The 20,908-nt window shown below is 42.9% G+C and overlaps 1 protein-coding gene across 10 annotated transcripts in view; it reads left to right on the top strand.

The window, feature by feature from the left end:
• LOC139409397 (ecotropic viral integration site 5 protein homolog) overlaps positions 1–20,908 on the top strand; it is a 60,044-nt gene that overhangs the window by 33,751 nt on the left and 5,385 nt on the right. For 4 of the 10 annotated variants that reach the window (XM_071154495.1, XM_071154494.1, XM_071154493.1 and 1 more), the window contains 17 exons: positions 173–394; positions 2,979–3,053; positions 3,530–3,655; positions 3,914–4,057; positions 4,459–4,548; positions 4,844–4,941; positions 5,063–5,123; positions 5,322–5,375; positions 7,138–7,170; positions 7,603–7,749; positions 8,293–8,361; positions 10,871–11,002; positions 11,317–11,457; positions 11,961–12,119; positions 13,315–13,461; positions 14,020–14,115; positions 18,427–18,522. In XM_071154495.1, the coding sequence (XP_071010596.1) occupies positions 173–394; positions 2,979–3,053; positions 3,530–3,655; positions 3,914–4,057; positions 4,459–4,548; positions 4,844–4,941; positions 5,063–5,123; positions 5,322–5,375; positions 7,138–7,170; positions 7,603–7,749; positions 8,293–8,361; positions 10,871–11,002; positions 11,317–11,457; positions 11,961–12,119; positions 13,315–13,461; positions 14,020–14,115; positions 18,427–18,522 (1,890 nt within the window). The remainder of the gene's footprint in view (positions 1–172; positions 395–2,978; positions 3,054–3,529; positions 3,656–3,913; positions 4,058–4,458; positions 4,549–4,843; positions 4,942–5,062; positions 5,124–5,321; positions 5,376–7,137; positions 7,171–7,602; positions 7,750–8,292; positions 8,362–10,870; positions 11,003–11,316; positions 11,458–11,960; positions 12,120–13,314; positions 13,462–14,019; positions 14,116–18,426; positions 18,523–20,908) is intronic. The other 6 variants (XM_071154496.1, XM_071154497.1, XM_071154500.1 and 3 more) reach the window with 2 other exon arrangements.

Genomic DNA, 20,908 nt, shown 5'->3' with positions numbered 1-20,908 from the left:
TAAATGCTGATTATATGTTTAGTCCGTGCTATTTGGGTACCTTGAGATGTCCCTACCCCATTGAAGTTGAAATGCAAAATGGTTAAGGTTAAGTAAGGGTTAAGGTTTAGGGTAGGAAGGTCCCAAGCATTCGGGACGGTATTGACCAATATTTTTTTTCTTCTCCAAACAGGATCTGGTCAGAAAAGGGATCCCCCATCACTTCCGAGCAATAGTATGGCAGTTGCTATGCAACGCCCAGAACATGCCTATCAAAGACCAGTACTCTGAGCTGCTGAAAATGACATCACCATGTGAGAAGCTGATTCGCCGGGACATCGCCCGGACGTATCCTGAGCATGACTTCTTTAAGGAGGACAGCTTGGGACAGGAAGTACTCTTCAATGTTATGAAGGTGAATGCTTCATAGGTTTGCAGAATTCCAGAAAAGTTCCCACGAGAGAATCTTCAAATCTGGAACTCTTCAACCAGTATTTTTGAAAAGCCAAATAATTCTGGGAAAGTAACTGGAATTTTGCGACCCTGGTGCTTTGTCTGAAACCTTTACCCGCAACAGATTGCTTTACAGTGTGTTGGTTTAGCTCTTTACCGCTGGCGCTTTCAGCACATACAGGTAACTGTCAAAATAATGAAACACTTTAGTCAATGAGGGATACAAAGTATATGGAAAGCAATTGCTTCCACACAGGTGTGATTCCTGAGTTAATTATGCAATTAACATCCCATGCTCAGGGTCATAAATAAAAATGCTGGGCACGCCATTATTTTGGTTACCATGGCTGTGTCCCTATAGGATGACAATGCCCCCATCCACAGGGCACAAGTAATCACTGAATGGTTTGATATGCATGAAAACGATGTAAACCATATGCCATGGCCATCTGTCACCAGATCTCAACTTCTGGTGTGGCGTTTGAGACGGCGTTTTCCACAACCATCATCAACACACCAAATTATATAATTTATTGTGGAAGAGTGCTGTCGCATCCCTCCAATAGAGTTCCAGACACTTGTAGAATCTTGAAGCTGTTCTGGCTCATGGGAAAGGTGGGTTGAGTCAGTTGCTCAACTGAATGCATTCAACCGAAATGTGTCCTTCGCATTTAACCCAACCCCTCTGAATCAGAGGGGTGCGGGTGGATGTCGATTAACGCAGCCCCATCACCAGTGCCCAGGGGATCAGTTGTTGTGGGGGTTAACTACCTTGCTCAAGGGCAGAACAGCAGATACTGGCACAATGCCCTATTAAGACACTTTATTTTGATGTTTCCTTTATTTGGGCAGTTACCTGTGGGTGGGTGGATATACACTTAACTGGAATGAATCCTGGTCCCATCTTTCGACTCATCTTTCCTGTCTGTCTTCTACTATCTGTCCTATTCGCCTGGTCACGGATCTGTTTGTGCTCTTGGCAGGATAGCACAAACAGACTAGTACTCAGTTTACTGTCCTGTCAATAGAAGATGAAGAACAATATTGCGTTAGAGCTGCTAATTTTATTTTTCTCATTAGCCAGTGGCAGAATTGTTCAAGAAAAGCTGTTTCAGCCTCCCGTGTGGCGCAGCGGTCTAGAGTCATCACTACAGACCCGGGTTCGTTCCCAGGCAGTGTCACAACCGGCCATGACCTGGAGTCCCATATGGCGGTGCACAATTGGCCCAGCCAAGGAGCAACAACGGCACAGCCGTGAGGTGGTAGAGATACACAAGCTTACAGAACAATCGTCTGGTCTCGGTTGCAACACTCACGAGTTCCAAGCTGCCTCTGGAAGCAATGTCAGCAAAATAACTGTTCGTTGGGAGCTTCATGAAATGGTTTTCCATGGCCGAGCAGTCGCACACAAGCCTAAGATCACCATGCGCAATGCCAAGCGTCGGCTGGAGTGTTGTAAAGTGCACTGCCATTGGACTCTGGAGCAGTGATTTATTTTTTTATTTCACCTTTATTTAACCAAGTAGGCTAGTTGAGAACAAGTTCTCATTTGCAACTGCGACCTGGCCAAGATAAAGCAAAGCAGTTTGACACGTACAAAAACACAGTTACACATGGAATAAACAAACATACAATCAATAATACAGTAGAAAAAGTATATATACAGCATGTGCAAATGAGGTAATATAAGGGAGGTAAAGCAATAAATAGGCCATGGTGGCGAAGTAATTACAATATAGCAATTAAACACTGGAATGGTAGAATGTGCAGATGATGAATGTGCAAGTAGAGATACTGGGATGCAAAGGAGCAAGATAAATACAGTATGGGGATGAGGTAGTTGGATGGGCTATGTACAGGTGCAGTGATCTGTGAGCTGCTCTGACAGCTGGTGCTTAAAGCTAGTGAGGGAGATAAATGTTTCCAGTTTCAGAGATTTTTGTAGTTCGTTCCAGTCATTGGCAGCAGAGAACTGGAAGGAGAGGCGGCCAAAGGAAAAATTGGCTTTGGGGGTGACCAGAGAGATATACCTGCGGTAGCGTGTGCTACGGGTGGGTGCTGCTATGGTGACCAGTGAGCTGAGATGAGTGGGGCTTTACCTAGCAGAGACTTGTGGATGACCTGGAGCCAGTGGGTTTGGTGACGAGTATGAAGCGAGGGCCAGCCAACGAGAGTGTACAGGTCGCAGTGGTGGGTAGTATATGGGGCTTTGGTGACAAAACGGATGGCACTGTGATAGACTGCATCAAATTTGTTGAGTAGAGTGTTGGAGGCCATTTTGTAAATGACATTGCCGAAGTCAAGGATCGGTAGGATAGTCAGTTTTACGAGGGTATGTTTGGCAGCATAAGTGAAGGAGGCTTTGTTGCGAAATAGGAAGCCGATTCTAGATTTAATTTTGGATATTGCCCTATGTGTTGCATAGCCTTTGGTCAAAAGTAGTGCACTATGTAGGGGATAGGGTGCCATTTGGGCATTGAGTTGCAGCCCCAAAGTGCTTGGCTCTCCTCTTGACCATGATCCGAGGTCACTTCCTGTTGTTGCAGGCCTACTCTCTGGTGGACCGGGAGGTCGGCTACTGTCAGGGAAGTGCTTTTATCGTCGGACTGCTTCTCATGCAGGTAATGTCACAGTCTACCACACGCAAACACACGCTGTCTACCCGATAGCCTCACTCACATAGAAAAACATACTGTGTCATTGGTCACATGCAACTTGCCACTACACACATTGACAGACATGTTATATAGATCAGAGAACTGTGTACTGAGAGTTGTGTTTTTCATGTGATTATCTTGTACTATGGTAGATATTTTGTATTGTGATGTGTGAAATGTGTATTTTATGTATATGAGGAAGACATGTTTTGTTGATGGTTTCATACAATTGCGAAGTCTAAGGGCTGGTTTCCCAGATACAGATTAAGCCTAGGAACGGACAAAAAAAACTGCATTGAAGGTATATTTTAGTCCAGCACTGGGCTTAAAATGTGTCTGTCCTCTAGCCTAGATGGTGTGAGAAAGTATTTTGTTGAAGGTTGATGAATCTGCTTGATGATCTCTTGTGTTGTTTGGTGTGTGGGTGTCCCTGTCACTAGATGCCAGAAGAGGAGGCGTTCTGTGTGTTTGTGAAGCTGATGCAAGACTACAGACTGAGAGAACTGTTCAAGCCCAGTATGGCTGAACTGGGTCTCTGCATGTATCAGTTTGAGTATATGATCCAGGTAAGACCTGGCATGGGTTCGGAACACGATTGAATGACAAACCTTTACAGAGCATTATTGATGCACTGTTAGATGATCCTTTAACTTTGATTCACTGAGACAATATCATGAATAACAACTTTATATTTAATAGTTTAGCAGGCACTCTTATCATAAATCAGTCAGTGTCATGATGGGTCATATCTATTTATGATTATATATTTTAATTGTATCTATCTCTGTCTCTCTCTTTCTCCCAACGTCCCCCCTCTCCTTCAGGAACTTCTCCCAGACCTCCATATCCACTTCCAGGCCCAGAGTTTCCACACCTCTATGTATGCCTCTTCCTGGTTCCTCACCATCTTCCTCACCTCATTCCCTCTCCCTGTTGCCACCAGGATCTTTGATATCTTCATGTTAGAGGTGAGTCCAGTTAAAGGTGCATCCCCATCCCTCAACTGTAGACCAAAATAAGTGGCAGGGCTGCCATTTTGCTGATAAACAAATCCCAGATTGTAGCTTTAAATAATTATTTCTGATTTACTCATGTTTGACAATCTACTTCCAGTCTACCGAGTGAATCCAGAATATAGTTTGTATTACAGCAAACACAATGGGCTGTGCGTAAATGCAAGCATTTGGTACCCTCTGGTGGCCTTGGCCAAAAGCACATAACTTAATCTTATGGACTAAAATTAAATTTCACCTCTAACGCAGTGCTTTTTTTGTCGTAGGGTCTGAAAATAGTGTTCCGTGTGGTACTAGATAACGCAATGCTATGATAATGCAAAGATAATGCTTTGATAATGTAATATTTGTCTCAGGGTCTGGAGATAGTGTTCCGCGTGGGGCTGGCCATCCTACAGATGAATCAGGCAGAACTCATACAGCTTGATATGGAGGGAATGTTACAGGTATGACTGAGCAGCCATAAACATTGGAATAACAACCATGTCTGAGTTAATGCACACAATTATCAATTCAATATACTTTTTTCATCCCTGAGGGGCAGTTATTGCCAGCAGGCAATAATCTGGTCCCAGATCTGTTTGTTCTGTTGTGTCAATGACCGTAAGAGTTGGCTGGACCGCATAAACTGATCTGGGACCATGCTATGGCATACAAATTGAACGACAAACACACTCAAAGTTGCTTTATGTGAGCATGCATGTCTGGTCCTCACCCATTGTCTTCCCTGCTCTGCTGTAGTACTTTCAGAGGGTCATTCCCCACCAGCTGGAAAGTGGACCAGACAAGGTCATCCTGGCTGCTTATAATGTCAAGTACAACGCCAAGAAGATGAAGAAGTGAGTAGTACATTTCTGCTTGCTCTCTGGGGTCTAGGCCGGGTTACTGGAGATGGATGCTTGAAGCAAGTACAAGTGTTGTCGGTGCTCTGTATTGATGCTGTATGACTCCTGTTTTCAGGTTGGAAAAGGAATACACTACAATCAAAACTAAGGAGATGGAGGAGCAGGTGGAGATTAAGGTGAGTGGTGGCGCAGTAGGCTACGTTTTTAGTTTGGCAGTAGTACAGTGCGCTCCTATAGTCATCACATCAGTACAGCTCCATTTGATCACTATAAGCAGTTGATCACTATAACCGCACTCTCCCTAAGCCGAGTGCACTGTACTTAAAAACCCAGTTTGGAATAATTATTGTGTGTTGCGTGTCTTTGTTTTGCAGAGGTTGCGCACAGAGAACCGACTGCTGAAACAGAGGATAGACACACTGGAGAAAGTGAGTGAAAAGGAGGAGGAGAAGTTGAACCGTGGCTCTCCTTGCCATCCTATGTCATGACACCAGTCATAATAAGAAGCCATATTATACCAGTAAACGCTTGTCATGGCTATTCACACAACAAACCATAACCCCCTACATTAAACCATCAAGCGCTTGTTCATGCGTCTCTTGTTGGTCACTAAAGACACATGGCGGAGTCTTGTTGTTACTAACTGGGCTGTGAGTGTTGTCGGTGTGTATCTTATAGGATAAATGGATCCTAGTTGGCTTTGGAATGGAAGTCTTCCATTGATATGCATGTCTCAGTCTTGAGATCCACACTCAGGACCAGTTAAGCCAGACTCTAAAACAGTAGCTGGCTGTGGAGCTCCACAAGGCTACATTCTGGGGCTCTATGTAATTCCACCAGACACTAACTAACTAAAGCTGTAAAACGCTTGACGGACTCACTGTGAGAGTGATGGCTGTACACTCTTAAGATGATGCAGAGGAGCACTGCATGCCAGAGTACACGGCTGCCTTTGTTGTGCATGTTGTTGGGATCCTCCTCTGTGTTTGCACAAAGATACAGGCATTGCCAGGCCTGGCCAGAGTACCAGGGCACCATGCAGAAGCCTGAGTAGCTGTTCCAAATGACCAGACTCTGTCTGGGACATAACCACTCACTCATATCACAGTATCGCTTCAAACAACAGTCGACGGCTGCAACGTCATACCCAAAATATTAACTGGAATGACACAACAACTTCTAAAACTTAACCGTGTGGCGCGAACCTATAAAGCATGGCTTCATCTAAACAACTGTTATTTTGCTGTTTTATAGCTAACTTCTAATGATGCTTTTCCTCTTAGCCCCATTCAGCCTTAGTCTTCTGCTTTGCCTGTCTGAAACTCATCACCATGTTGTCTCTCTCACCACCACCACCTAATTCTCACTTTGTCACCACTTTATCCCCCACAACCTTGTCACGACGACTTATCACCACCACACCTGAAGACCATGTTCCTTTTCTACCTCCGAAACTGTCTAAATTACTAAGACACTATGGGGCGTATCCTAACCTCTCCCATTGCCAGCAGCATACCACCCTGCATACCACTGCTGGCTTGCTTCTGAAGCTAAGCAGGGTTGGTCCTGGTCAGTTCCTGGATGGGAGACCAGATGCTGCTGGAAGTGGTGTTGGAGGGCCAGTAGGAGGCACTCTTTCCTCTGGTCTAAAAAAATATCCCAATGCCCCAGGCCAGTGATTGGGGACACTGCCCTGTGTGGGGTGCCGTCTTTCGGATGGGAAGTTAAACGGGTGTCCTGACTCTCTGAGGTCATTAAAGATCCCATGGCACTTATCGTAAGAGTAGGGGTGTTAACCCTGGTGTCCTGGCTAAATTCCCAATCTGGCCCTCAAACCATCACGGTCACCTAATAATCCCCAGTTTACAATTGGCTCATTCATCCCCATCCTCTCCCTTGTAACTATTCCCCAGGTCGTTGCTGCAAATGAGAACGTGTTCTCAGTCAACTTACCTGGTAAAATAACAGATAAATAAATTGACATCAATGCATGGCTAACTGAAGTGGAATTTAAGATTTCTCGAATTGTATAGACTTAATCGGTTGGCAAAATGACGGAGGAAGGACAATGAACATTGAATTTCCCTTTTCAAAAACAAAATCAAGTGTTTTGTTTATATTTACGTTATAACTGTGTTAATTGGTCTCTCTCTTTGCTTTATCTCTCTTGTGGATATTTCTGTTTTGTAGGAAAGTGCTTCATTGGCAGATAGATTGATCCAGGTATAAACTTTATTTTCTCCTCCTTTACCCCCCCATCTCACATTGCAATTTTCACCACTTAGATTTCTCTATCTCAATGTAGCTTTGCATGCTCATAATTTTACCTTTAAATGATGGCACAATAAATGTCTTTGCGATTACAGTATTTTCTTTTTATCAATTAATATAAAATGAGGACATTGAAATCAGAAAAAATTAACTAATCACCCAGCATGCGCATGTATCTCGAACCATGCCAAAACAAAATGCTTAGAGCTATCAATCAGTCAACCAATAAGACTGTCAAAACATTTGCAGAGAAAAAAAACAGCATGCGTTTCTAAACTCCAAATCCCACTTTTATATTATCTTTGATTTGCCCACCCCTTCCGTCCATCCCACCCCCGTGGTGCACCCTGCTCATCCTACCCCTCGGTTGGTTATGTCCTAAAGGGACAAGTGACACGTGCCCAGGAGGCAGAGGAGACCTACCTGGTCATGCGGGAGCTGGCCACGGTCAGGCAGCAGAGCGAAGAGGCCACAGCTCAGCTGGAGCTAGCACAGAGCACCATCAGGGATCTCCAGCAGAGACCCCTATTGGTAAGGAGAAGCACAGTGCCCAAGTTGAAGGTCCTGTATGGCTCAGTTGGTACAATGGTGATCAGGGGTGTCGTGCACCCCCAGAATCTGAGGGGGCACAATGTGAGGATAAGCTTAATTCTAAGTAAAAAAATATATATAATAACTGCATATTTAAACATGCCTCTTGAGCTGTTTGTATCCTCCTGACTGGTGTCCATTATTATTATTTGTAATAAAAAAAACACAATTTTTACAAAAAATGCTTCTCTGCCTTAATCTGGGCAAAAGATTGAAAGGAATGTGAATCTTATTCCGTACATTTACTAATTGCTTGCTTTTCTAAAGTCTAGCAACCTTGCCATCAGGCATGCCATCTAAGTTAGACAAGCTAGCTAATATAACTTGATTGATGGTCTGAAATGTCTTCTTGGTAGCTACTTATGAGGTTGGGAGATTGGGAACCTATCTGGGCTAGCTAAAGACAACTTCATACAGTTGATAGGTGGCTAGTAGTATTACAGAGAAACAGCAAAATATATATTTGTATTTAATTTTAAACAGGGCAGATCTGATGGGGCACGTGCACCTGTGCCGTCTCTGGTGGTGATGGAATGCAGGAGACAACAAAATGTACGTGAACGTATGTTCTCACTGTACTCTAAACTGCTTTGGATTAAAGTGCCTTCGTAAATGGCAGTTATTACAGTGCCCTCAATGGGAGGGGTGATCACCAGGTCTGGCCAATTGAAATGTGTACATTGCTTAGCACTAAATCTGCATTGAGTGATGGTAACAGTGGATATGGATTCTCCCTACCTCTCCACTGCAGAATGCACTCGCTCTCTCACTATACATAATGATCCTGTTTTCATGCATGCCTGGAAATTGGGACATGCTGTTTGACACAGTTCAGCCACTTTTTTCATCCATTAACATACTCCCAGGAAAGGATTCATGAATTTATAAGCATCTGATGTATGGGTGTGGAATGGATGGTACCCCGGCCAGCAGGACCCTCTCTTGGTGCTGTATATTCATTAGCAAAACAGACCCCTTTTAATATTGATGAGGGGAAACATGTTGAGATGATAATGTCTGCACTGATGTGAATGAAGCAGTGTTTTACATAATGTGCTGCTATATCCATTAACCATTTATAATGACTTGGAAGAGGGAGGCTTATTTGTCCTAGAGAGGAAATCAATGATGCAATTGAGAATATGTTTTTGAAAGTGAAGTGCCATACTTCTTGGTTTATTTTAGAGGAGTTGTGAGCAGTTGAACTAGGTAGCTAGCAACGTTTTTTTGTTTTACAATACTACAGTGTATTTGAGATATATAGATATTTTCAGTTGAAGTTGGAAGTTTACATACACCTTAGCCAAATACATTTAAACTCAGTTTTTCACAATTCCTCACATTTAATCCTAGTAAAAATTCCCTGTCTTAGGTCAGTTAGGATCACCACTTTATGTTAAGAATGTGAAATGTCAGAATAATAGTGGAGAGAATTATTTATTTCAGCTTTAATTTCTTTCATCACATTCCAATTGGGTCAGCAGTTTACATACATACACTCAATTTGTATTTGGTAGCATTGCCTTTAAATTGTTTAACTTGGGTCAAACATTTCAGGTAGCCTTCCACAAGCTTCCCACAATAAGTTGGGTGAATTTTGGCCCATTCCTCCTGACAGAGCTGATGTAACTGAGTCAGGTTTGTAGGCCTCCTTGCTCGCACACATTTTTTCAGTTCTGCCCACACATTTTATACAGGCTTGAGGTCAGGGCTTTGTAATGGCCACTGCAAATACCTTGACTTTGTTGTCCTTAAGCCATTTTGCCACAACTGTGGAAGTATACTTGAGGTCATTGTCCATTTGGAAGACCCATTTGCGACCAAGCTTTAACTTCCTGACTTGTGTCTTGATGTTGCTTCAATATATCCTCATTATTTTCCTACCTCATGATGCCATCTATTTTGTGAAGTGCACCAGTCCCTCCTGCAGAAAAGCACCCCCACAATATGATGCTGCCACCCCCGTGCTTCACAATTGGTACAGTGTTCTTCGGCTTGCAAGCTTTCCCCTTTTTCCTCCAAACATAACGATGGTCATTATGGCCAAACAGTTCTATTTTTGTTTCATCAGACCAGAGGACATCAATCCAAAAAGTACGTTCTTTGTCCCCATGTGCAGTTGCAAACTGTAGTCTGGCCTTTTTTTATGGCGGTTTTGGAGCAGTGGCTTCTTCATTGCTGAGCGGCCTTTCAGGTTATTTCGATATAGGACTAGTTTTACTGAGGATATAGATACTTTTGTACCTCTTCCCTCCAGCGTCTTCACAAGGTCCTTTGCTGTTGCTCTGGGATTGATTTGTACTTCTCCCACCAAAGTACGTTCATCTCTAGGAGACAGAACGCGTCTCCTTCCTGAGTGGTATGGCGGCTGCGTGGTCCCATGGTGTTTAGACTTGCATACTATTGTTTGTACAGATGAATGTGGCACCTTCAGGTGTTTGGAAATTGCTCCCAAGGATGAATCGGACTTGTGGAGGTCTACACCTCCAATTAACTCAAATGATGTCAGTTAGCCTATCAGAAGCTTCTAAAGCCATTGCATAATTTTCTGGAATTTTCCAAGCTGTTTAAAGGCACAGTCAACTTAGTGTATGTAAACTTCTGACCCACTGGAATTGTGATAGTGAATTGTAAGTGAAATAATCTGTCTGTAAACAATAGTTGGAAAAATGACTTGTCATGCACAAAGTAGATGTCCTAACCGACTTGCCAAAACTATAGTTTATTAACAAGAAATTTGTGGAGTGGTTGAAAAACAAGTTTTAATGACTCCAACCCTAAGTGTATGTAAACTTCCGACTTCTTCAACTGTATATACCTGAGTGAAAATGTGTAACATGTATATTGTTATACATTACATTTGTATTGTTTGGAGATTTGTGATTTGAAGTAGGTCATTTGAATTAGCAGTTATTTCAAGATTCAACATAATATTCCTACTCAGAGACCAACCTTAAGGACACTGGGCCGGTTTCCCGGAGTCATATAAAGCTCTGACTCTAGATCTCTTCCTTACTCTCTTCTTGCTCTCTCTCCTTCCTCCTGCTTCCTCCCTGTGTAGAAGGGCATCCCGCGCTACACAGAGGAGTCCATCCTGCAGCTGGAGAGAGAGCTGGTTCAGGCCAGGCTAAAGGAGGCTGAGTCCCAGTGTGCCCTCAAGGAGATGCAAGACAAGATCCTGGACATAGAGAAGGTGTGTTACCTGGCTCAAACTGTCTATCATCAATTCACACACTGTCACGGTGCCTCCTAGTCCCACACCTCTGTCGGGCATTCTGCCTGGAATAGGCAAACGTTGTGGAATATTGCAGATGTAAATGTCATGACTAGACTGGACGTGATTCCTTTTCTACATGTAGAGACTAGCTTTTTTTAACGTAAACAATTATATCTGAAAATTCCACAATGTTGTGCCTTGCTGAACGCATCCCTGTTATTTTACTGTCCCGTGACATAAGCATCCTGAAGTTGTCTTCTCAGTCATTGTTTTGGTTGCCTGTCCCCCAGAGGAACACATCTCTGCCAGATGACACCAACGTGGTGCGGTTGCAGGAGGAGCTGATAGCAGTGAAGCTGAGAGAGGCTGAGGCTGTGATGGGGCTGAAGGAGCTCAGACAACAGGTCAGAGACCTGGAGGAGCACTGGCAGGTGAGGATGAACATCTATTCTCCACACCATACAAACACATTAACAGATAACATTTTATTGGTCACATACACGAGTGTAGCGAAATGCTTGTTCTTCTAGTTCCGAGTGCAGCAATATCTAACAAGTAATATCTAACAACTTCACAACATGTACCAAATACACAAACATCTAAGTAAAGAAATGGAATTAAGAATATATAAATATATGGATGAGCAATAAAACGTTCCTTCTGTAGGTCTATAGTGTATTGAAACTGATGAACTTAAAATAAAATGTGAAATGTGTTTTGACTTGACTAGCTCAGCTGTACCATGAGTACTCCTGCCCAAGACACAGCACTAAGAGACCCAGAGAGGATTAACATGAATATACCTGATGTAAATGTTAAATGTATTTTTGTAATCTTGCTCAATCTCCATGTGTGTATGAGTTGAGGACTGCTATTTTAGGTGTGTCGAGTCCGAACATCTTTGGTTGACTGTGTGCTCCCCCTGCTCCTACAGCGTCACCTGGCGCGTACGGCGGGCCGCTGGAAGGACAACCCTAGGAAGAATGCTGTGTCTGAGCTGCAGGATGAGCTGATGAGTGTCAGGCTACGGGAGGCTGAGGCCCAGGCAGAGCTCAGAGAGACACGTCAGAGGATGATGGAGCTGGAGACACAGGTCAGTCAGACAGACACACACAGCTCAGCCTTTGGAGAAATATTAGTAGTGTACCAATTTATGGCTGTCAAATGATTCAAATAATTGAGTACATTTTTTAATTTGATCAAGTACTAATTATTCTTCAGGCATTCTAAATGAGTGTGACTATAGTAAAAAAAGAACAAAGACCTTTTAAACATGTCCAACAATGTTATGAAAACACTGTAACCATCTGTCCTGTTCAGATAACTTTACACACATAGGCCTCCACACTCGCCATCTCGCTGGGCGAGTTAGTTTTGTATGGCCTGGTGCTCCGGGTGGGCGGAGTTTGCACATTTTAGGCCATTCCATTTGTTCTTAAGCGAAATCTCAACCCACCCGCGGCACCAGGCAATACAAAACGAACTCGCCCACTTACTCCCGTTCTCTCACACATCCTCTGTCACACACACACACAATCATACACACCCCACCTTTAGAAATATCTCTGAGAAGCCTATTCCTTTTCAGTTCTTCCTGAACCATCCAAATTTGTGCATAGCCTAGTCAATGGTCAAGTTATCAGGTTGATAGCTAGCTAGTTAGGTAACATGACTCGCTAGCTAAACAAACATGCTCATGAATCCGTGGCAGAAAGAAAAAATATAGCTCCGGTAATATTGGGCATAACTTAGACAAGATTTTGGCAAGAAGCACAAGGTCTTCAGCAATGTAAAGGCACAAGCATTGAGCGTAACTGTGTTCCGTGTTGTGTTCTGCGCTTGAAAGGGTCCGTATGGCAATATATGCGCTTAAAAGGTTCCATTCTGTGAAATGGAGATGCGATTTAACGGTATAATTTTTTTTTGCTATGTTTAACATGTCATGCAGCCCTAGTACCAGTGTATCTTCACATGCATGTGTGAGAGTAAACAAATGGCCCTTTCTATTGCATTGTTCAACCACGAGGGGGCAGCAGAGGTACATATTCTTAACTGTCAGTAGCTCCCATAAAGATGTGTTGTATTCAGAGTTCAGTTACTACTATCTAATGTAGTTGTTGAACAATGCCATTTAGCAGATTCAAGCTATAGTACCTGATTTAAATGGGTTGCCTCTTGTGATATTACAGTGGGGTTGTGAATAGAGACTATTCTAGAATAACAGAAATGTGTGATGAGTAAACTGACCCCTCCCAATATTTACTTACCATATCCTTCCCCTCCGGCAGAACCAGATCCATAGCAACCAACTGCGTCGGGCAGAGCAGGAGGGGCGGGGCTTTCAGGAGCGTGTGACTGTGCTGACGGCCCAGAATAAGGGCCTACGCGTTCAGCTGCAGGAGATCAAACGCAAACAGGCAGAGATTGAGTGCAAGGTAAGAGATGTTGAGATGACTTGAGACAAGAAAATATCTGAGCCGGCACAGTTTGGTTTGGGTCGGCATGATAGTGTGAAATGGATGAGAGCGTATCGGCCCCACAATCAGTCAAACTGGAAATATTTCTCAATCACTGGTTTGAGTTGTCAAAAATCATCCTTAATCTGATCCGTTGCTTCTTGTTAAAATCAGATCTTCAGAGTCCAGGTTCTGAAGAGGGAAGCAGTTTTGCCTGACATCTTCAGATAACATCTCTGTGCTGCTGATGTTAAACGTGTGTGTGTGTGTGTGTGTGTGTGTGTGTGTGTGTGTGAAACCTCTGTGCAGCTCAGCAACACCCCTTGTCTCTCTGGGATTACTGCAGGAATCATACTGAACAACTGTTTCAGAAGGTTCAAAGTTTGTGTTAAGAGTAGCACTCAGATAGATGCAAGTTGTTGTGACCCTGGGGCTTAGTGTGTAATGGCTGTCAACATGTCTTTGGTAACACTCTAGAAACATTACTTCAGTTGAGTGACACTGGCCTGACAGTGTTTGTTCATTTGTTTGTTTCAGAACAAGGAGGAGGTGATGGCGGTGAGGCTGAGAGAGGCTGACAACATCGCTGCCATGGCCGAGCTGCAGCAACAGATCTCTGAACTGGAGATACAGGTACAGTACTTAACCCCCGGCCTCCCTTCCTCACTGTCACACTAGCTTGGTGCAGAACATTTAGCCTAGTCATGGACTAAAAAGTACTTTTAATCTATATTGACAGTACTTCATAGTCCATGACTCGGCTTAATTTGTGTCCAGCCCATAGACTTCTCCTCACCATAACCCACAGTTCAACACTCCATACCCACTCCAACATATAAGAACACAGGCTAACTCTGAGTGCATCAACTCTTGACAGATTCCCCAAGAAGGTTTTACAGTTTAGAGCCTGTATCTATTTGTGTTCTTCATTGATGTGAGGAAGAAGGTAGGGTATTTTTAAAGTGACAGTTTACTGCAGAGGTGAAAAGGTGAACCATGATCATCTCTCGGATGGACAGTGTGACATCATATAGTCTAGCATATCATACCAACCATGCTCATGCTTGATTTGGTACTCTCAGTTAAACCAGAACTAAAAGCTTGTGTTATTTGGTCAGATATTTTCAACTGTGTTTATCATCCATCGAAGCCAAGCAGTTTAAGCACCGCCTTCGCCCAATGCTGATATGTCCAAATAACCTGTGACAAACCTAAGACCCAGAAGGATGTATTTGGAGATTGAGATCAACCTTTCTCTGAAATAACTGAACATCATGGAAAGGTAGTGTTTTGTACCGTCAGAAGAAAAGATTTGTGTTAGTGTTTAATGTATTAGCAGCAGCTAAACAGATTGTCTGCCAGTAGAAAATAACCTATGCACTTCCTGTGCTAATGATTTGTCAGATTATTGAAACCTCTGTGTGCGTCTCTTCATATCATGCTGCGGTTCTTTATCTAGTGTGGTGTTGGGGTTGTATGTGTGTGAAACTATACACGATACAACACTCTAATTCATTTTCTGTCATGAGAATAATCAGGGGAGACTGACAGATTGCTTCAGTTCTTTCCATCAGCTCTGAGTCTGAAGAAATGTTCATGCAGAAGCTTTGATGTCTCCATCGAGTCAACGTGTTGGTGTTTCAGAAACGTTCCCTAAGTGTCAGACTGTCTGCTTTCTTCACACCATTGGCCCACACACATACACCCTCTAATATACCCTTTATACCCACAGTTAGCTTATACCACAGAGTTAATGCATCCAAAAATGGTGTATAAGAAATAGACAGCCTTAAATGCATTGTTAAGCATCTTAAATGTGATATTTTCAAGAACTCACCATTTGAATCAGTGTCAATAGACTTTTTCAAACCAACATCCCTTCCATGCACACACAGTATAGTCAGGTTTTGTTACTAGGCGCTTCAACAACAACAGTGCATCAACACCAGCATTCACTACTACCAAGTACCGCCCCCCTCTCACACTGATGATAATCTCAATCTTCACTAAACTGAGTTACTTTTTAATCTAGCCTTCTCTGAATATGCTGTGCATAGGATGCTAATAGTCTCTGCCAGACAGACAAAACAGGTCTTTTCCCTATGTATAACCACTGTGTGTGGTGCCAGTGACAAACTCTTGGTCTGTGGTTTGGGTACCTGGTTGCAGCTCTTAAGGTTGTGGGTAGATGGCCTGTGTTACCTTAGCTCTGTCTCTCTGGTTGTAGACCCAAGAAAGCAATGACTGATAACTTGCTGTCCACTGCATTTAACACCTCGAATAAAGACCCATAAAAGGTGTCTGATGGCACGCTATAACATGAGAGGTTGGCTCTTTGTGATCCGCGCCACAGTATAAGTGACGTTTTTTTCCAAATAGTGAAGAAAGTGGGTACCTTCTCGCTCAACCTTAAACTTAGTCTTTGTTGGAGGGTGGTTCGCACACAAATAGACAGAAATGTACAGCTTCAGAAATTCCTTTTTTTTTTGTTTTTTTTCTCCAAATAGGAATGTATTATGTGTAGCTTTAGTTAATTTATCCAATGAGTGTCGCCCACTTCTGCCCACTGTACCTTGCAGTGTTTCCCTTACCATTGTTGTACTCTTAGCTTGAAACAGCCCCTGTGGCGGCCTGCCTACCTGATCTTCCTCTAACTAAAACATCAAGTATGGCCCACCTGCACTACCGCCCACTATTGGAAAGTATTCACAACACACCAGTGATGTCTATATTTATATCTTGAGTTAAAGAATTTCACAATTATAGGGTCGCAAAGAACCTCCAGTACTAAACTACCGTAATATATATCTTTATATAGAGCTCAGTCGATAAAACTGAACGTATAGTCAAATGGACATCAGGGTTTTTACATCCATCGTTTTTGCAGTATGAAAGTAGCTGAATGTATGTGTGACCCATGATAATACCACAGCTCGGCTATCTTCTTGTCAAGACAAGAAACCACTTCCTACTGTGAGGCGAAGACAAACTGACAACTAGAACCAGAGGTGACATGTTGGAGGCCTATCTATGATTTTGTCATTCTGCATGCATGATATGCTCCCCAGATTTAGATTTATATTTAGCAGGGGGCTTTAGAATGTGCTGTTGCAAATTCAGTGGTTATTAGAGGTTCCTCAGTGTTTTTGGACTCTGAGGTGTCTGCAGTTGTACATGGTTGTTTGCTTTTACAAAGAAATGAAGTGCCATCTCCTTTGTCAAAAAGTAATGTTTCCTGTCTTGTGTTTTCTATAGGTGTTTGTTTTTAACACTAATATAATTAGTGTAACTATTGTTATTGGGGTAGCTTTTGTTTTTTGGGTCAGACACGATATGTCACGAGATTGCACAGAATCAATCTAACGCTATATATATATATACATATACCAAGATTGATTGTAGAGAGAGAACAAGCATGAAACTAGACATGAGATCTGGCCATCTTAACCATGTTGAAATGCCCATCTGTCAGAGGGACCAAGCCACCATGTCACTAGCCAAAAGCCGTACAACAACAACCTCTGGGAAGGCAGGTTGGCGTTTTCTGGGATGAGTCTTGTCCTGGAGGCAGAACTGAGCGATTTCCTCTAAATGGGCCAGCTGCAAAGTCAAAGTTGGCTATATTGTAAAAATTTATGAAAACAAAAATGGGCTTTTTGGTCTTCATTTAAGGCTATGATTAGGCATTAGGGTTAGCAGTGTGGTTAGGTTTTAAATCAGATTTTATGGCTTTGTAACACTGCCAGCTAGTGACCACTCGGCAGAGCAACATTCATTATGAAAAACGCTAACCTGCTGTGAGCGTAGAACTAGGGGGGAGCAGGCAGGTGAGGGAAGCCATGTCTGTATCCCAAATGGCACCCTATTCCCTATATAGAGCACTAATTTTGACCAGAGCCCAATGGCTGCCCAAAGGCTCTAATCGGTAGTACAGTATATAGGGAATAGGGTACCATTTGGGATGCACAACATGACTTAAAGACGTTTGACGTGTCTGGCCACAGCCCCTAACCCCCTGGCACCTGGGGATCCACGCAGCTGAGTACGAGGAAGTCTTGCTAACTGCCTCTCCCTTATCACTAGCTCTGTCAGGAGGGAGGGAACCTCAAGAAAAACACAGATTCCAGGAAGAATAGCTGTTTTGTAGATCTCACATTGTCAGCTTCTCAGGGGCCTAATCCTACACCCTCAACCCTTACCTGACCACAGGAACTGAGAGTGTTGTATATATTTTGAGGTGTTGGGTCAGACCGAGATGGTTAACTCACCTCACTACCTCACCCACCCCACCCCTGCTTTTAACTTCTTCCACTTTTTACCCTCTCCTGTTCCTGCGTTGCTGGTTGTGGTTAGCCTGAACCCTTCAGCCTGTGTCGGTGCCCCTTACTCTCTCTCTACTTATATATTCTCCCAGGCTTTAGACAGGATTGATTTGAGGTGTGTATGGGGTATGTGTGTTTGTCTCCTGTGGCTGCAGCTGTCTGCACTGAGGAAGGTAAACAGCACACGTGTCATGTTTGACAGTTAAACATACAGTAGCTACTAGCCTCATCCCCAGGGCCCAGAGAGGATAACAACACAAATGACTATAGCGACCTTGTTAGCTTGGCTAGGTTTCCCACTTCATCTATGGCTTAGTCAACAGCCACTCTCTACATACTGTATATTTTATGATACTTCTGTGATGCAAGTTTTCCAGTGATGTGTAGCTATAATGTCTCTCGTCTGGTGGTAGTAATCTCCCTCATTCCCTCCTACATTTTTCTACTTAATGTTACAACAGTGCAACCCAACCTGGTCTTGTCAAGTTGCCCTTATAGCAATTCAAGGTTTCCAACTTTTAAAGCATCTGCAGTGACACAAACTTCTTATCTCCTCCCCAGTGTTATGAGTAGCTGAATAAGTTATGTTTTAAGATGTGTGATTTTCTGTTTGTTTCTACAGAAAGAAGAAGGGAAGGTCCAGGGCCAGCTGAACAACACAGACTCCAGTCAGTACATCAGAGACCTGAAGGACCAGATAGCTGAACTCAAACATGAGGTGAGTAGTTACAACAGGGGAATACTGAACCGGGAGAATAACAAACAAGTTTGTATCTGTTGTTTTCAGAGATGATTTTGTTAATTGTATTTTTCATGTTTTGCTCAGATTTGTCTATTTTGAAGCCAACTGTAGGTTAGAAGTGTAAACTACGCCCAAAAGCTTCCTGCGCTGAGGGTGTTGATTTACCACTACACACCCCTCTCCTCTCATCTTCTAAAAGATAACCCTAAAACCAACTACTCAACATACTGAGTGCCCAGATGGAATAGAAAAGAGTCTCATAATCTGCTTTTGCTCCTCTGTGTACACCACAGCTAGCTATTATTATCTGAATTGCTAGATCAAGGATTTAAAGGTTATGAATTTCATCACAGAAATCTACAGGATCAGCAACAGATCGTCAGATTTGACGGTTTGACTTTGACACTATCACTTCAGCACAGTGGGCCATCTTTGATCAGATTATTGTCTTTCAAATTATACAAAGACCTGATCAGACGTGAATGAAGGGATCCCTAGTAGGATTATATTGGCAGGCCCTGATGCACCCTTTTATTCTGTGTGTTGTGCATGTGCGTGCAATGTATTGTAATATGACATATGGCACATGACTCCAAGAGGCAAAAGAGGCGAGAGAGAAGCAAATATTTAATAAGGCCCGATGGGGTGTGGTGTATAGCCAATATACCATGGCTAAGGACTGTTCTTACGTACGCTGCAATACCAAAAGTCCCAGAGGTGTCTTACTGCTATTATAAACTGGTTACCAACATAATTGGAGCAGTAAAAATAAATGTTTTGTCATACCCATGGTATACGGTCTGATATATCACAGCTGTCAGCCAATCAGCATTGAGGGCTCGACCACCCAGTTGATATATATTTATATATATGTGAGAAGAGTGGTAGAAAACCCCCAGAAGAAAAAAGCCATTTGTTTTCTTCCAGCAAATCAATCCTTTACAAGGGAGGATATAGTCAGATTTGTACCACCTCCTAAAAAAAGAGGAGAAAAAGGCTGGTGTCTTGTGTTTAAACTGAGCTGAGCATTAAATCATGCAGCGTGTCGTTCTGGATCTCCTATCCAGACAGTGCAGGCAAACAGTCAAGGCAGTTAGTCAGGCAGTCAGAGCCAGTCGGTCAGAACAGAATCCCTCCGCCTCCTCTCTTCTTGGCTGGACTCAGATATGCATCCCAAATGGCACCCTATTCCCGTAATCCTTTGACGGATACGATCACGCATTTGTGATCATTGTTGAGTGATCCCTGCAGCATACGATCTCAAATATGTGATTGGAACAGTACGTATGAGGCAACAAACGCCTCTAAACAGCATTGTCTGAACAGCATCTAAATATTTTTTTGTGCTGATGGAAAATAAAGCTATTAAACTTTATTCCTCAATTTGACCTTTTATTGTATAAGATACATGCAAACTTCATCATCCAAGCATCACACGGAACACTCATTCCGTAAACCAGTCTAAATAACAGGTTGCGCTGTCAAAAAACAAAACAGAAGTTAGCGACCTAACAGCTAGACTAGTTTACAATGTACCACGTCTCTGGTGAGCACAAGAGAATAATGTAATGTTGTTTACAAAAGAAATGCGTGTCAGCTAAGCTTACAGCGGCTAAATTCTTTGATGGCAGCCATGTTTGTTTGTTTGTTTGGCGAAAATTCCCTAATCCCAGAATGCCATTCACTACAAGACGCAAATAAACAAAGTCAAAGATGGCTGCGCTCATTGCCTGAAAAATGTTAACTTTGTTTAGCCACTTTTCAGCATATTACCAATCGTCGATGTACTTGTTAGTGTATACAAGAACTGGAGCATATGACTTGGCAAGTCGTTTACTGTTTTTGACAAAGAAAATTTAAATGTTTTCTTTTCACCTCACAGATCATCACACCAAATACAAGCCTACTGCCTAGCCTAACCGTAGTGCGAAAGCTAAACAGGGATGAAACTATTTTAGGGGGGTTTGTGTGTGTGTGTGTGTGGGGGGTTCATTTTAGGGGGGCGACAAGCTCCGACTGGGAAAAATAGTTTTGAACAGTCATCCAACTCGGGATTCCAACTCTGGAACTCTTTCTAGAGCTCCGACCTGAAGATCATTTGCCGTCATGATTTTACCTACTCTTTTTCCAAGTTCACAGTTGTCGTGAACTATCCCTTGTTTTAACATCTTTGGTCTGACAGACAGAATGCGTTGTATGTTGTCAACAAACTTGGCGCCACACATAGCCGGCAAATAGCTTAGCATTTTTTCATCATAATCAGTACAGCATTCAAAGAAGTATTTTACCCACATATGTGTCCATTACAATCTATGCAAGAAGTACTTGAATAAAACAGCAAATACATTATGACCCGTACATA

The sequence above is a fragment of the Oncorhynchus clarkii genome, chromosome 5 (genome assembly GCF_045791955.1).
Source record: "Oncorhynchus clarkii lewisi isolate Uvic-CL-2024 chromosome 5, UVic_Ocla_1.0, whole genome shotgun sequence".
Classification (NCBI taxonomy): domain Eukaryota; kingdom Metazoa; phylum Chordata; class Actinopteri; order Salmoniformes; family Salmonidae; genus Oncorhynchus; species Oncorhynchus clarkii.
Note: the sequence above shows the minus strand (reverse complement) of the source record. Positions and strands in the feature narration are given on the sequence as shown.